This window comes from Somniosus microcephalus, unplaced genomic scaffold, assembly GCF_052327205.1.
Source record: "Somniosus microcephalus isolate GS21.2 unplaced genomic scaffold, FLI_Smic_1.0 unresolved_chr4, whole genome shotgun sequence".
In the NCBI taxonomy this organism is placed as follows: Eukaryota; Metazoa; Chordata; class Chondrichthyes; order Squaliformes; family Somniosidae; genus Somniosus; species Somniosus microcephalus.
Window position 1 is genome coordinate 49,281,053 of NW_028225182.1, and position 16,556 is coordinate 49,297,608.

Sequence of the window (16,556 nt, forward strand, 5' to 3'; positions counted from 1 at the left end):
CATATGTCGAACGAATAGAGGTGTACTGCAAGGCAAATGGGGTGTCAGATGACAAGAAAGTGTCGGTATTGTTAAATTTAATGGGTACAAAGACGTATGGTTTATTACGAAATCTAGTAACCCCAACGAAGCCAATGGAAAAGAGTTTTGAAGACATAGTAACGATACTAAAGGAACATTTAAACCCCACACCGCTGCTGATAGCAGAAAGATTCAAGTTTCACAAACGGAACCAGCATAAGGATGAAAGCAATGCTGATTATTTAACAGAACTGCGCAAACTATCGAAACACTGCCAGTTTGGAGCGGGACTGACAGATGCCTTAAGGGACAAGTTTGTGTGTGGGCTTCAAAGTGAAGGAACCCAGAAACGGCTTTTATCTGAAAAGGACCTTACGCTAGAAAAGGCTTTCAGCATTGCGGTATCATATGAAGCAGCAGCACGAGGCGCTGCAGAGATACAACAGAGACCACAAGAATATGGCACAAACGAAATGTCATATGGAACAGAGAAGTGCTATCGCTGCGGCAGAACAACACACGACCAGAATGATTGCTGGTTCAAAGACAAAGTGTGCAGACAGTGTGGAAAAGTAGGACACATAGCACGAGTCTGCAGGTCGGGAAAGAAAACCAGCAATGAGAAACCTACCAAAGGAAAGTACCAGAAGGTACATAAGATGACGGAGAATAGTTCAGACGAACAAAAGAGTGATAACGACTCCGAAAGCAGGGAACTGAGTTGTCTGAAACTACATAATGTGATCACAACGGAGGATCACCGAACCATTTGGGTCACTCTCAAGATAGCAGGAGTCCAGGTAAAGATGGAATTGGACACAGGATCAGCCCTAACAGTCATAAACTGATGGGACTACGAGCGGCTATTCTCACACATACCCTTGAGAGACACAAAATTTATTTTGAAGACGTACACGGGGCAAAAAGTCTACCCAAAGGAAAAATAAGGGTGACTGTTATATATAACGGTAAGGAAACACCAAAACTAGACCTGTATGTATTGCAAGATGGAGGACCACCATTACTGGGACGTGAATGGATCCGGAAAATACAACTGGATTGGCATTCCATACAGGCACTGACTGTGGCTGACAAAAAGGATGACGACGTCACACCTGGGCGACTGTCAAAGATCCTAACTGATGCGAAAGAAGTGTTCCAGCAAGGACTCGGAACACTAAAAGGCATGACAGCGACGATTAAAATTGAAGAAAACGCAAGCCCAAAATTTTTTTAAGGCCAGACCGGTACCTTATGCGATCCGCCCAGCCGTCGAAGCAGAGCTGTAGAGTCTGGAACATTCAGGTGTACTGTCCAAGGTAGACTGGAGCGAGTGGGCTACACCCATCGTCCCTGTGATAAAAAAGTCGTTGAGCAGCACGTCTGGGGAACCAAAGAAGGTTCGCATCTGTGGGGACTTTAAGGTAACAGTGAACCCGGTCCTTCACACCGTACAATATCCACTTCCACGGATTGAAGATATTTTCGCCTCGCTATCTGGAGGGAAACGCTTCACTAAGATTGATCTGGCCCAGGCGTATCTGCAAATGGAGGTAGAAGCACCAAAAAAATACCTCACAATCAACACCCATAAAGGTCTCTACCAATACAACTGGCTGGTATTCGGGGTAGCATCAGCTCCGGCTATTTGGCAGAGGACAATGGAACAAGTCCTGCAAGGGATCCCAGGGACCCAGTGTTATTTGGATGACATCCTGGTCACGGGCGAAAATGACAGTGATCACCTTGCCAACCTGGAGCAGGTGCTCACTAGATTGCAGGAATATGGGCTCCGAGCTAACCGCCCCAAATGCGAGTTTTTTAGAAAACAAATCTCGTATTGTGGCCACGTTATCGATAAAGAGGGGTTACATAAGTCCCCAGAGAAGATTGAGGCAGTAGTCAAGGCTCCAGCACCGGAAAACGTGTCACAACTGAGGTCGTTCCTCGGGCTGGTAAACTACTACCATAAGTTCTTGCCAAATTTGTCTACAATACTACACCCACTGAACACCCTACTGCAAACTGGGGTGCCATAGAAGTGGAGTGACGAATATAGACAAACTTTCCAGAAGAGCAAAACACTAATCACATCGAAAGAGGTATTGGCTCATTACAACCCAGCATTACCAATTCGGTTGGCATGTGATGCATCACCCTACGGCATTGGAGCGGTGCTGTCGCACAAATTCTCGGACAGCTCAGAGAGGCCAATAGCCTTTGCGTCACGATCACTAACCTCAGCCGAGCGTAACTACGCCCAGATTGACAGGGAGGCCCTCAGCCTAGTGTGGGGAGTGAAAAAGTTCAATCACTATCTGCACGGGCAGAAATTCACCTTGCTGACTGATCACCAGCCTCTTGTCTCCATTTTTAATCCGTTGATGACTGCGCAACGACTACAAAGATGGTCACTTTTTCTAGGGGCGCACCACTATGAGATTGAATATAAGGGCACGAAACAGCATGGAAATGCTGATGGGCTATCATGCCTGCCACTGCCTACTGCGGAGGAAGCACCAGCAGTGGATCCTGTCGAAATATTCCATTCGACTATAGTTGAATACCTACCGGTAACTAACGCTTGTATCAAAAAGGAAACACGAAATGACCCGACACTGTCTCGGGTATATGATTTGACGGTGAAGGGATGGCCAGCACATGGCGACTCACTGTTGCCAGCATTCTCGACAAGGAGAGAACAGCTGTCAGCGTGCCGGGGGACCTTGATGTGTGGATCCCGAGTGGTAATTCCACCCAAGTTAAGGGATAGAGTGCTCAATGAGCTTCATGAGGGTCATCTGGGAGGGGTAAAAATGAAAAGCCTAGCCAGGGCTTATGTGTGGTGGCCGGGAATCGATAAACAAATCGAGGACCTGACCAAGAGCTGCTCAGGATGCCAGAAAGTCCAAAATGCACCACCACAGGCCCCTCTACACCCATGGGAGTGGCCCTCATCTCCATGGCAACGGGTGCATATTGATTTTGCTGGTCCATTCATGGACTCAATGTTTTTAATAGCCGTGGATGCGCACTCGAAATGGCCTGAGGTCATCAAAATGTCCTCCACCACCACGGAGAAAACTATTGCAGTCCTACGGACCATTTTTGCCAGGAATGGCTTGCCAGAACAGATTTGCTCCGACAACGGACCACAGTTTGTGTCTGAAGAGTTCCGGAGGTTCTTGAAAAAGAATGGGGTAAGGCATTACACATCCGCCCTGTATCATCCAGCCACAAATGGATTGGCTGAGAGGTTCGTACAAACCTTTAAGAAGGCAATAAAGGCTATGTACAATGACAACATTCCGCTGCAGCACAAGGTGGACAATTTCCTGTTCGCCTACCGGAATGCGACACATGCAGTCACCAACCAGGCCCCAGCCATGATGTTCTTTAACCGAAGGTTAAGATCTCGCCTGGATTTGCTCAGACCAAACATACGAAGAGATGTTGAGAGTAAGCAATTCCAGCACATCCATGAGAAGCCAACAAGGAGCTTTAATGTAGGGCAACCAATCTTGGCCCGTGACTACCGAACAGAAAAATGGCAGCCAGGAACGATATGCACACGGCAGGGCCCACTAATGTACACAGTGGACGTTGGGGAGAGCATCGTGAGACGCAATGCTGACCAGATCCTAGAGTCACAGGAACAAGTCAACCCCATGCCTCGCCCATACGTACCTGGTGATGAACCCGACGTACAGGTAGCATCTACCCCAGAAACAGTAGCATCGGAAGCTGATGAACCAACCGACGACAGGGGGCCAGAATCGCCTCCGCACCAAGAGCAAGACACTCGGGAAAGGCGCTATCCAGAAAGGATCAGGAAGCCTCCCCAAAGACTGAATTTATAAATAGACTATTTTCAGCTAATGTTGCATGTTAAAAGTGTTAATTGTAATTAGTTTGATATTTAATTGTTAAATGAGTGTTATGGTACTGTTAATCTAAAAAGGGAGGAATTGTAATGTATGTACCTTTAAGGGGGGAACTACTTTTTACAGCTCATGTATACTGTAGTACCGGCAGTGACCACACCTGTATATAACGTTGAGTCGTAATCTGTACAGATCAGTTGCAGTCTGAGCCACGTTGAGTAAACACCTATTGTACCGTCTCCGCAGTCTGTGTCTTCTTATACACGGACGTAACACCACTCCCCATTGCTGGGTAGATTTCACCTGCCACTCTCTGTTGCTGAGTAGATTTGAGGTGCCACTCCCTGTTGCTGGGTTGATTTCACCTGCCACTCCCTGTTGCTGGGCAGATTTGAGCTGCCACTGTCTGTTGCTGGGTAGATTTGCGATGCCACTGTCTGTTGCTGGGCAGATTTGAGATGTCACTGTCTGCTGCTGGGCAGATTTGAGATGTCACTGTCTGCTGCTGGGTAGATTTGAGATGTCACTGTCTGCTGCTGGGCAGATTTGAGATGTCACTGTCTGCTGCTGGGCAGATTTGAGATGTCACTGTCTGCTGCTGGGCAGATTTGAGCTGCCACTCTCTGCTGCTGGGCAGATTTGAGATGTCACTGTCTGCTGCTGGGCAGATTTGAGATGTCACTGTCTGCTGCTGGGCAGATTTGAGATGTCACTGTCTGTTGCTGGGTAGATTTGCGATGCCACTCTCTGCTGCTGGGCAGATTTGAGATGTCACTGTCTGCTGCTGGGCAGATTTGAGATGTCACTGTCTGTTGCTGGGCAGATTTGAGATGTCACTGTCTGTTGCTGGGTAGATTTGCGATGCCACTCTCTGCTGCTGGGCAGATTTGGGATGTCACTGTCTGCTGCTGGGCAGATTTGAGATGTCACTGTCTGTTGCTGGGCAGATTTGAGATGTCACTGTCTGTTGCTGGGCAGATTTGAGATGTCACTGTCTGTTGCTGGGTAGATTCGCGATGCCACTGTCTGTTGCTGGGCAGATTTGAGCTGCCACTCTCTGCTGCTGGGCAGATTTGAGATGTCACTGTCTGCTGCTGGGCAGATTTGAGATGTCGCTGTCTGCTGCTGGGCAGATTTGAGATGTCACTCTCTGCTGCTGGGCAGATTTGAGATGTCACTCTGCTGCTGGGCAGATTTGAGGTGCCACTCTCTGCTTCTGGGTAGATTTCACCTGCCACTCTCTGTTGCTGGGCAGATTTGATGTGCCACTCTTTGTTGCTGGGTAGATTTCACCCGCCACTCTCTGCTGCTGGGTAGATTTCACCCGCCACTCTCTGTTGCTGGGTAGATTTCACCCGCCACTCTCTGTTGCTGGGTAGATTTCACCCGCCACTCTCTGTTGCTGGGTAGATTTCACCCGCCACTCTCTGTTGCTGGGTAGATTTCACCCGCCACTCTCTGTTGCTGGGCAGATTTGCGGCGCCGCTTCCCCTGATTGGTGGGCAGGGGTGAGAGGGGCGGCTGTGATTGGCGGAGGCCGATGCGGTGCGCGGTTGCCATGGCGCCTGGGCTCTCGCGCGAGGCTGGACGAGATCTGGCGGGTGCTGCAAAATGGCCGCCGGTGTGTGAAGGAGCTGCTGGCGAGGAGAGAGCGAGAGAGCCCGAGCCCGAGCACCGAGACAGGAAGCAGGAGACACGGGCAGGTAACCACCCGGCCCCGAGAGCCCGGCACACACCCGCAGCCCGCCTCCCGAGGCCTCCAAATCCCGCAACAGTCACAGACCCCCCCAACCGCCATTTTGTGCCCATTACCCCCCATTTTGGGGATCACTCCCCGCAATCTGGGGATCACTCCTCTCCCCACAATCTGGGGATCACTCCCCTCTCCCCACAATCTGGGGATCACTCCCCCTCTCCCCGCAATCTGGGGATCACTCCCCCCTCCCCGCAATCTGGGGATCACTCCCCTCTCTCCCCGCAATCTGGGGATCACTCCCCTCTCCCCACAATCTGGGGATCACTCCCCTCTCTCCACAATCTGGGGATCACTCCCCTCTCTCCCCACAATCTGGGGATCACTCCCCTCTCTCCACAATCTGGGGATCACTCCCCTCTCTCCCCACAATCTGGGGATCACTCCCCTCTCTCCCCACAATCTGGGGATCACTCCCCTCTCTCCCCACTATCTGGGGATCACTCCCCTCTCTCCCCACAATCTGGGGATCACTCCCCTCTCTCCCCACTATCTGGGGATCACTCCCCCTCTCCCCACAATCTGGGGATCACTCCCCCTCTCTCCCCACTATCTGGGGATCACTCCCCCTCTCTCCCCACAATCTGGGGATCACTCCCCTCCCCACAATCTGGGGATCACTCCCCTCTCTCCCCACAATCTGGGGATCACTCCCTCTCCCCACTATCTGGGGATCACTCCCCCTCTCTCCCCACAATCTGGGGATCACTTCCCCTCTCTCCCCACAATCTGGGGATCACTCCCCTCTCTCCCCACAATCTGGGGATCACTCCCCACTATCTGGGGATCACTCCCCCTCTCTCCCCACAATCTGGGGATCACTCCCCCTCTCTCCCCACAATCTGGGGATCACCCCTCTCTCCCCACAATCTGGGGATCACTCCCCTCTCTCCCCACAATCTGGGGATCACTCCCCCTCTCTCCCCACTATCTGGGGATCACTCCCCCCTCTCCCCACAATCTGGGGATCACTCCCCCTCTCTCCCCACTATCTGGGGATCACTCCCCCCTCTCCCCACAATCTGGGGATCACTCCCCTCTCTCCACAATCTGGGGATCACTCCCCCTCTCCCCACAATCTGGGGATCACTCCCCTCTCTCCACAATCTGGGGATCACTCCCCCTCTCTCCCCACTATCTGGGGATCACTCCCCCTCTCTCCCCACAATCTGGGGATCACTCCCCTCTCTCCCCACAATCTGGGGATCACTCCCCCTCTCTCCGGGGATCACTCCCCACAATCTGGGGATCACTCCCCTCTCTCCACAATCTGGGGATCACTCCCCCTCTCCCCACAATCTGGGGATCACTCCCCTCTCGCCACAATCTGGGGATCACTCCCCCTCTCTCTCCACAATCTGGGGATCACTCCCCCTCTCTCCCCACAATCTGGGGATCACTCCCCCTCTCTCTCCACAATCTGGGGATCACTCCCCTCTCTCCACAATCTGGGGATCACTCCCCCTCTCTCCCCACAATCTGGGGATCACTCCCCCTCTCTCTCCACAATCTGGGGATCACTCCCCTCCCCACTATCTGGGGATCACTCCCTCTCTCCCCACAATCTGGGGATCACTCCCCCTCTCTCCCCACAATCTGGGGATCACTCCCCTCTCTCCCCACAATCTGGGGATCACTCCCCCTCTCTCCCCACAATCTGGGGATCACTCCCTCTCTCCCCACAATCTGGGGATCACTCCCCTCCCCACAATCTGGGGATCACTCCCCTCTCTCCCCACTATCTGGGGATCACTCCCCCTCTCTCCCCACAATCTGGGGATCACTCCCCCTCTCTCCCCACAATCTGGGGATCACTCCCCCTCTCTCCCCACAATCTGGGGATCACTCCCCTCTCCCCACTATCTGGGGATCACTCCCCTCTCTCCCCACAATCTGGGGATCACTCCCTCTCTCCCCACAATCTGGGGTTCACTCCCCTCTCTCCCCACAATCTGGGGATCACTCCCCTCTCCCCACTATCTGGGGATCACTCCCCTCTCTCCCCACAATCTGGGGATCACTCCCTCTCTCCCCACAATCTGGGGTTCAGGACCCCCTCCCAATCTGGGGTTAGTAATATTTGCAGGAACAGGAGTCGGCCTTTCAGCCCCTTGAGCCTGTTCTGTCATTCAATGGCTGATCTGTATCTTAACTCCCTCCGCCTGCCTTGGCTCCATATCCCTTAACACCGTTGTCCAGCAAAATCTAGCAAAAGTCGATCCATCTCCGATTCAAAATGATTAGTTGGTTTCGCGCCTGCATTTTGGGGGAGAGAGTCCCACACTTCTACCACCCTTTGCATGAAGCAGTGTTTCCTAACATCTCTCCTGAATGGCCTGGCTCTGACTTGAGGTTATGTCCCCTTAACCTGGACTCTGCCTGCCTGCCCGCCCCCCCAGCGGAAAAAGTTTCTCTCTAGCTATCCCATCCATTCCTTTCAAAATCCTCTCATTCAAATCATTCCACAAATTCAAGCCTCGTTTCTGTAATCTCTCATAGTCTAACCCTCGGGTATCCTTCTGGTGAATCTGCACTGCACTCCTTCCAAGGCCGGTATATCCTTTCTAAGCTGCGGTGCCCAGCACTACTCCAGAAGTGGTCTAACTGTAACAAAACTTCTTCCCCTTTTATATTCTGGTCCTCTAGTTAGAAAGGCTAACATTCCATTCGCCTTTTTGATTATTTTTTGTACCTGACTATTACATCTGCGGCCCAACTGATGGGACGAAAACCTAGCTGACATTAAAAAAAAAATGAATGTCTTAAGATAAATACAATTTTCTTGAAGGCAACAAGGTTAGCAGTATAGGGGGATATAAATGTGCTCCTGTGTTGCAGGCCCCTTCCCCTTTAAGCGGGCAGCAGTAGTCGGCTTTTTATGTTGTGGTTAAGGTCTGATCAATGCATTAAGTAATCCCTTGTCGTCCTGCAGGCATTCGTGTTGCTGTTGGAACAGGCCTGGGCACCGCAGGCTGATACCCTCCACTGGTGACGTCGTGGACACTGCTACAAGGCCACCGTGCGCACGGGGTAGGTGGCGCTCTGTCAACATTACATAGAAGCGTAGAAGATAGGAGCAGAAGTAGGCCATTTGGCCCCTCGAGCCTGCTCCGCCATTCAATGAGATCATGGCTGATCATCCAAATTCAGTACCCTGTCCCTGCCTTCTCCCCATATCCCTTGATCCCTTTAGCCTTAAGAAATATATCTAACTCCTTCTTGAATATATTTAATGAATTGGCCTCCACCGCCCTCTGTGGTAGAGAATTCCACAGGTTCACCACTCTCTGGGAGAAGAAATTCCTCCTCATCTCTGTCCTAAATGGCTTACCCCTTATCTTTAGACTGTGACCCCTGGTTCTGGACTCCCCCGCCATCGGGAACATCCTTCCTGCATCTAGTCTGTCTAGTCCTGTTAGAATTTTATAAGTTTCAATGAGATCCCCTCTCATTCTTCTAAACTCCAGTGAGTATAAGCCCAGTTGACCCAATCTCTCCTCATACGTCATTCCTGCCATCCCAGGTATCAGTCTGGTGAATCTTCGCTGCACTCCCTCCATGGCAAGAACAACCTTCCTCAGATAAGGCGACCAAAACTGCACACAATACTCAAGGTGTGGTCTCACCAAGGCCCTGTACAACTGCAGCAAGACATCCTTGCTCCTGTACTCGAATCCTCTCGCTATGAAGGCCAACATACCATTTGCCTTCTTAACCGCCTGCTGCACCTGCATGCTTACCTTCAGCGACTGGTGCACAAGGACACCCAGGTCTCGTTACACTTCCCCTTCTCCCAATCTATTGCCATTCAGATAATAATCTGCCTTCCTGTTTTTGCCACCAAACTGGATAACCTCGCATTTATCCACATTATACTGCATTTGCCATGTATCTGCCCAATCACCCAACCTGTCCAAATCATACTGGAGTTTCTCAGCATCCTCCTCACAGCACACACGCCCACCCAGCTTTGTGTCGTCTGCAAACTTGGAGATATTACATCTAGTTCCCTCGTCCAGATCATTAATATATAATTACATTGAGTTTTTCAATCGCTGAAGCAGGCCTAATTGGTTGATGCCGGTGCTCACGCTCCACAATGGCCTCCTCCCACCCCTCCTCATTCCCCCCACCCCCCTCCTCATTCCTCCCACCCCTCCTCATTTCCCCCCACCCCCCTCCTCATTTCCCCCCACCCCCCTCCTCATTTCCCCCCACCCCCCTCCTCATTTCCCCCCACCCCCCTCCTCATTTCCCCCCACCCCCCTCCTCATTCCCCCCCACCCCCCTCCTCATTCCCCCCCACCCCCCTCCTCATTCCCCCCCACCCCCCTCCTCATTCCCCCCCACCCCTGCTTTTGGCAATTATCTGAAATCATAAAACGAGACAGCACAGAAAGGAGGCCATTCGGCCCATCGTGCCTGTGCCGGCTCTTTGAAAGAGCTCTCCAATTAGTCCCACTTGCCCCCTGCTCTTTCCCCAGAGCCCTGCAAATCTTTCCTTTTCAAGTATTTCTCCAATTTCCCTTTTGAAAGTTACTATTGAATCTGCTTCCACCGCCCTTTCAGGCAGCGCGTTCCAGATCACAACAACTCGCTGTGTAAAAAAATAATTACCTCATCCACCTCCCCCCCCCCCCCCCCCCCCCCACTTGTTCTTTTTGACAATGATCTTCAATCTGTGTCCTCTGGTCACCGACCCTCCTGCCAGTGGAAACAGTCCCTCCCGATCCACTCTTATCAAAACCCCCTCATGATTTTGACCACCTCTGTTAAATCTCCTCTCCACCTTCTCTGCTCCAAGGAGAACAACCCCAGCTTCTCCAGTCTCGTCATGTAACTGAAGCCCCACATCCCTGGAACCATTCTGGCCAATCTCCTGGGCTACTCGTGGCCCTGCTCCCCTCTCCCACCGAAGGCATTTTACTACGTTAATAACCTTATATAAATGCAGGTTATTGTTTAAAGCAGTGACATTTTTTCCTCACCGAATGTCTCTAGCATGGAAACAGATCATGCCGGTGCTTGTGCTCCACACGAGCCTCCTCCCACCCCTCTTCATCTAACACTCAGCATAGCCTTCCATTCCTTTCTCCCTCATGTACTTATCTAGCTTCCCTTATTTGCCTCAACTACTCCATATCATAGAATTGCACAGCACAGGAGGAGGCCATTCGGCCCCTCGAGTCTGCGCCGGCTCTTTCGAAGAGCAATCCAGTCACTCCCACTCCCCCGCTCTTTCCCCATAATCCCTGTAATCTTTTCTCCTTCAAGTATTCCCTTTTGAAGGCTACCATTGAATCTGTTTCCACCGCCCTATCAGGCAGCGCATTCCAAATCCCAAGACTTGTTGGGACTGATTCCTGGGATGAGAGGGTTGTCCTATGAGGAGAGATTGTGTCGAATGGGCCGATACTCTCTGGAGTTTAGAAGAATGAGAGGTGATCTCATTGAAACATACAAGATTCTGAGGGGGATTGACAGGGTAGATGCTGAGAGGTTGTTTCCCCTGGCTGGAGAGTCTCGAACTAGGGGGGCATAGTCTCAGGATAAGGGGTCGGCCATTTAAGACTGAGATGAGATGAGTTGATTTCTTCACTGAGGGTGGTGAATCTTTGGAATTCTCTACCCCAGAGGGCTGTGGATGCTCAGTCGTTGAGTATATTCAAGGCTGAGATAGGTTTTTTGGACTCTAGGGGAATCAAGAGATACGGAGATCGGGCGGCGAAGTTTAGTTGAGGTGGAAGATCAGCCATTGAATGGCAGAGCAGGCTCGAGGGGCAGAGCAGGCTCGAGGGGCAGAGCCGGCTCGAGGGGCCGTACGGCCTCCTCCTGATCCTGTGTTCCCTGTCTGGGCTGAGTCTTGCTACAAGGGGAAGGAGTAAACTGGGCAGGGTCCCTGTTACTGATCGATATCCAGTAAATTCCGCCCCCCTCCCCTCCCTTCAGTCCCCTCTTTGGGGCGGGGGGGAAGTGCCCAAGAGCAGATGCCAGATGAGGACAGGATCAGACTGATGGTGATGCTCCTCTCGGTCGATAAGCCTGCCGGCCCGCGCAGTCTCGGTTAATATTTGGGGTGGAGCAGTTTGTTTTCTTACATTAAAGTGTGCGAGTGTGTTCTCTAATCCCTAGCTGTCCGTTATTCCAGTCCGCTGCAGTGACGGTCGAGTCCCCCTCATCTGTTGGGATGAATACGGCGCTCCACCACAAGGCCTCCACAGTGTACCAGCATTCAGCCGCCAGGAAGCGAACCAAAAACTTTAAAAAACGTTACCCTTGTAGCGCCGACGGTATCTGACTGCCAGGGAAGCCATGGCAACGGACGTCGCGGGAGAGGCCGAGCCAGCCCAGGAAGCCGAGAGCGAGCCCGATCCTGCGGCCGGCCAGCTCGCACCGGCGGAGCGGGCGGGCGGCTTCGACCCGGCCGAGGGGCAGGGCGGCGGGGGGGACGACGAGCCCCTCGCCAAGGTCGCCCGGCTGGAAAACGGCGACTTGCCCCCGGCCGAGGGCGGCGGTGGCGGCTCCGCGCTGACCTCTGACCGCCAGGAACAACCGGAAGGGGGCGCGGCCCCAGCACTCCCGGCAGCCCCTGAGCAGGGCGGCCCGCCAGGAGACGGAGCTGCGCGACTGGTGGAGGCGGAAGAAGAGGCGAACGGCGGTCAGGAGCCGCGAGCTCTTCCCGACTATCTGGAGCCGCGTTGGGCTGATGAGAATGGGAAGCGTGACTCCGAGACCATGCAAGCAAGTGACAGTGGGGCCGAGCAATCCGCCGCATACTAGTAAGTAACTCGACAGCACTTTTTGTAAAATTAGAGATGGGTCCGGTAGCATAGTACAGGAAACTTTTTTTTATCCGGGACCGGCGTGGTGCCGGTTGATCAAAAAGTCCGGATTACAGAGAGGTATATTTACCAAGGTACGAGAGCCCCGTACACGGCCACAAGTGCAGGCGTCCCTGTTGCATGGCAACAGGTGCAGGAACCCCGGTTACACGGCCACAGATCCAGGAACCCCGGTTACACGGCCACAGATCCAGGAACCCCGGTTACACGGCCACTAATATGAAGTAAAACTTACCTGAACCTACTCCTGAATTTTGCCGGTTAAGAGATTTTTCCGGTTATTTAGGTGCCAGTAAAAAGAGTTTCCTGTAGTTATATTACTGGACGAGTAATCCAGAGGCCTAGACTCATTTTTTAAATTCATTTTTATGGGATGTGGGCGTCGCTGGCAAGGTCGGCATTTATTGCCCGTCCCTAATCTCCCTCGAGAAGGTGGTGGTGAGCCTCCTTCTTGAACCGCTGCAGTCCGTGTGGTGAAGGTGCTCCCACAGTGCTGTCAGGGAGGGTGTTCCAGGATTTTGACCCAGCGACGATGAGGGAACGCCCCATATATTTCCAACAAGTCAGAATGGTGTGTGACTCGGAGGGGAACTTGGAGGTGGTGGTGTTCCCGTGCGCCTGCTGCCCTGGTCCTTCTAGGCGGTAGAGGTCACTGGTTTGGGAGACGTGAGTTTAAACTCCCGCCACGGAATTTAAATTGAGTTAATGAAATAAATCTGGAATTAAAAGCTAGTGTCAGTAATGGTGACCATGAAACTATCGGATTGTCGTCAAAACCCATCTGGTTCACTAATGTCCCTTTCGGGAAGGAAATCTGCCGACCTCACCTGGTCTGGCCGATATGTGACTCCAGACCCACACCAACATGGTTGACTCATAAACTGCCCTGTGAAATGGCCGAACACGCCCGCTCAGTCATATAAAGAAACTGCAACAGTTTCAAGGCGGCGGCTCACCACCACCTTCTCGAGGACAACTAGGAATGGGCAATAAATGCTGGCCTTGCCTACGACGCCCACACCCCTGTGAATGAATCAATAAAACTTACAACCTGTTTCACGAGAGCGTAGGAAGTGGTTGGTCCAGGAGACTGGGCACTGCCCTGGGTCCGCTCTGGCCTTTCACCTTTGGGCTGAGTTTACTCTCGTTTCTCACCCAAAGTCTCAAGTGAATTTTCCCCAGTGAGCCATTCAAAGAATCAAAAACCACAGCACGGTTACAGCACAGAAGAAGGAGGCCATGCGGCCCGTCGAGTCCGTGCCAGCTCTCTGCAAGAGCACTTCAACCAGTCCCACTCCCCCGCCCTTTCCCCGTAGCCCTGCAAATGTTTTTTCCTTCAGGTACTTATCCAATTCCCTTTTGAAAGCCGTGATTGAGTCTGCCTCCACCACCCTTTCAGGCAGCGCATCCCAGATCCGAACCACTCGCTGCGTAAAAAGTTTTTCCTCACGTCACCTCTGGACCTTCTGCCAATCACCTTAAACCTGTGTCCTCTGGTTCTCAACCCTTCCGCCAATGGGAACAGTTTCTCTCTACTCTGTCCAGACCCCTCATGATTTTGAACACCTCTATCAAATCTCCTCTAAACCTTCTCTGCTCTAAGGTGAACAACCCCAGCTTCTCCAGTCTCTCCACGTAACTGAAGTCCCTCATCCCTGGAACCATTCTCGTAAATCTTTCCTGCACCCTCTCTAAGGCCTTCACATCCTTCCTAAAGTGCGGTGCCCAGAATTGGACACAATACTCCAGTTGCGGTCGCACCAGTGTTTTATAAAGGTTCATCATGACTTCCTTGCTCTTGTACTCTATGCCTCTATTTATGAAGCCCAGGATCCCATAAGTTTTTTAACCGCTTTCTCAACCTGCCCTGCCACCTTCAGCGATTTGTGCACATATACCCCCAGGTCTCTCTGTCCATGCACCCACTTTAGGATTGTACCCTTTAGTTTATATTGCCTCTCCTCGTTCTTCCTACCAAAATGTATCACTTCGCACTTTTCTGCGTTAAATTTCATCTGCCACGTGTCCGCCCATTCCAACAGCTTATGTCCTCTTGAAGTCTATCCCTATCCTCCTCACTGTTCACTATACTTCCAAGTTTTGTGTCATCTGCAAATTTTGAAAGTGTGCCCAAGTCCAAGTCATTAATACTGTATATATCAAGAAAAGCAGTGGCCTTAGTACCGACCCCTGGGGAACACCACTGTATAACTTGCTCCAGTCCGAAAAACAACTGTTCACCACTACTCTCTGTTTCCTGTCGCTTAGGCAATTTCATATCCATGCTGCCACTGTCCCTTTTATTCCACGGGCTTCAACTTTGCTGGCAAGCCTATTATGTGGCACTTTATCAAACGCCTTTTGGAAGTCCAGTTGCATTTATATAGCGCCGTTGAGTAAATAACTGCAGCAGGTGGCGCAGTACTGAGGCATACAGAGTCACGCAGTCCTGGGCTCTGGTCACGTGATCCAGTGCCCCCCTGAGCTCTCGATCATTGTTTCACTGGCCTCTGCTGTTCGACCTTCAGTTTCGACTCTGGAATTGGCAGGAGATTGATGCTCCGATTATAGAGAATCGGCGAATCACACAGCACAGAATGAGGCCATCATGCCTGCGCTGTCCAACTAGTCCCACTCCCCTGCTCTCTTCCCCATATTCCTGCAGATTTTTGCATTTCTATAGCGACCTCAGGACATCCCAAAGCGCATCACAGCCAATGAAGTGCTTTTTTGAAGTGTAGTCACTGTTGTAATGTCAAAAACAGGAAGGCAGATTATTATCTGAACGGCAATAGATTGGGAGAAGGGGAAGTGCAACGAGACCTGGGTGTCCTTCTGCACCAGTCGCTGAAGCTAAGCATGCAGGTGCAGCAGGCGGTTAAGAAGGCAAATGGTATGTTGGCCTTCATAGTGAGAGGGTTTGAGTACAGGAACAAGGATGTCTTGCTGCAGTTGTACAGGGCCTTGGTGAGACCACACCTTGAGTATTGTGTGCAGTTTTGGTCGCCTTATCTGAGGAAGGACGTTCTTGCCATGGAGGGAGTGCAGCGAAGATTCACCAGGCTGATACCTGGGATGGCAGGAATGACGTATGAGGAGAGATTGGGTCGATTGGGCTTATACTCACTGGAGTTTAGAAGAATGAGGGGATCTCATTGAAACTTATAAAATTCTAACAGGACTGGACAGACTAGATGCAGGAAGGATGTTCCCGATGGCGGGGGAGTCCAGAACCAGGGGTCACAGTCTAAGGATAAGGGGTAAGCCATTTAGGACAGAGATGAGGAGGAATTTCTTCTCCCAGAGAGTGGTGAACCTGTGGAATTCTCTACCACAGAAGACAGTTCAGGCCAATTCATTAAATATATTCAAGAAGGAGTTGGATATATTTCTTAAGGCTAAAGGGATCAAGGGATATGGGGAGAAGGCAGGGACAGGGTACGGAGTTTGGATGATCAGCCATGATCTCATTGACTGGCGGAGCAGGCTCGAGGGGCCGAATGGCCTACTCCTGCTCCTATCTTCTATGTTTCTATGTAGGAAACGCGGCAGTCAATTTGCGGACAGCAAGCTCCCACAAACAGCAATTTGATAAAGGCCAGATCATCTGACACAGGAGTTGGTTGAGGGATAAATATCGGCCAGGACACCGGGGAGAAAGCCCCCTTCTCTGCTTCGAAATAGTGGCGGTGGAATCTTTTCCAGACGACGCCTCGGTTTAACGTCTCCTCCGGAAGACAGCACCTCCGACCTTGCGGCGCTCCCGTCAGCCTGAACTTTAGTGCTCGGGTCTCTGGAGTGGAACTTGAACCCGCGACCTTCCGAACTCTGAGGCGAGAGAGAGAGTGCTACCCACTGACACCGTGGCTGACATCACTACTTCGCCCCAGTGTTGCACCACTCCAAATGCTCTCTTCAGACACCATCTTAGAAACAATGAAAAATAGGAGCAGGAGCAGGCCGTTCGGCCCTTCGAGCCTGCTCCATTCAATATGATCATGGCTGATCCTCTATCTCAATACCATATTCTCGCTCTCTCCCCATACCCCTTGATGC

General features: G+C 51.8%; 1 protein-coding gene across 1 annotated transcript in view; it reads left to right on the forward strand.

The window, feature by feature from the left end:
* Positions 1–5,531: 5,531 nt before the first annotated feature.
* The window catches only part of wrap53 (WD repeat containing, antisense to TP53), a 68,566-nt gene continuing 57,541 nt past the window's right edge, over positions 5,532–16,556 (forward strand). The window contains exons 1-3 of the mRNA XM_085977513.1: positions 5,532–5,608; positions 8,591–8,688; positions 11,807–12,437. Coding sequence (XP_085833639.1) covers positions 11,971–12,437 — 467 coding nt within the window. The 5' untranslated portion in view covers positions 5,532–5,608; positions 8,591–8,688; positions 11,807–11,970. The remainder of the gene's footprint in view (positions 5,609–8,590; positions 8,689–11,806; positions 12,438–16,556) is intronic.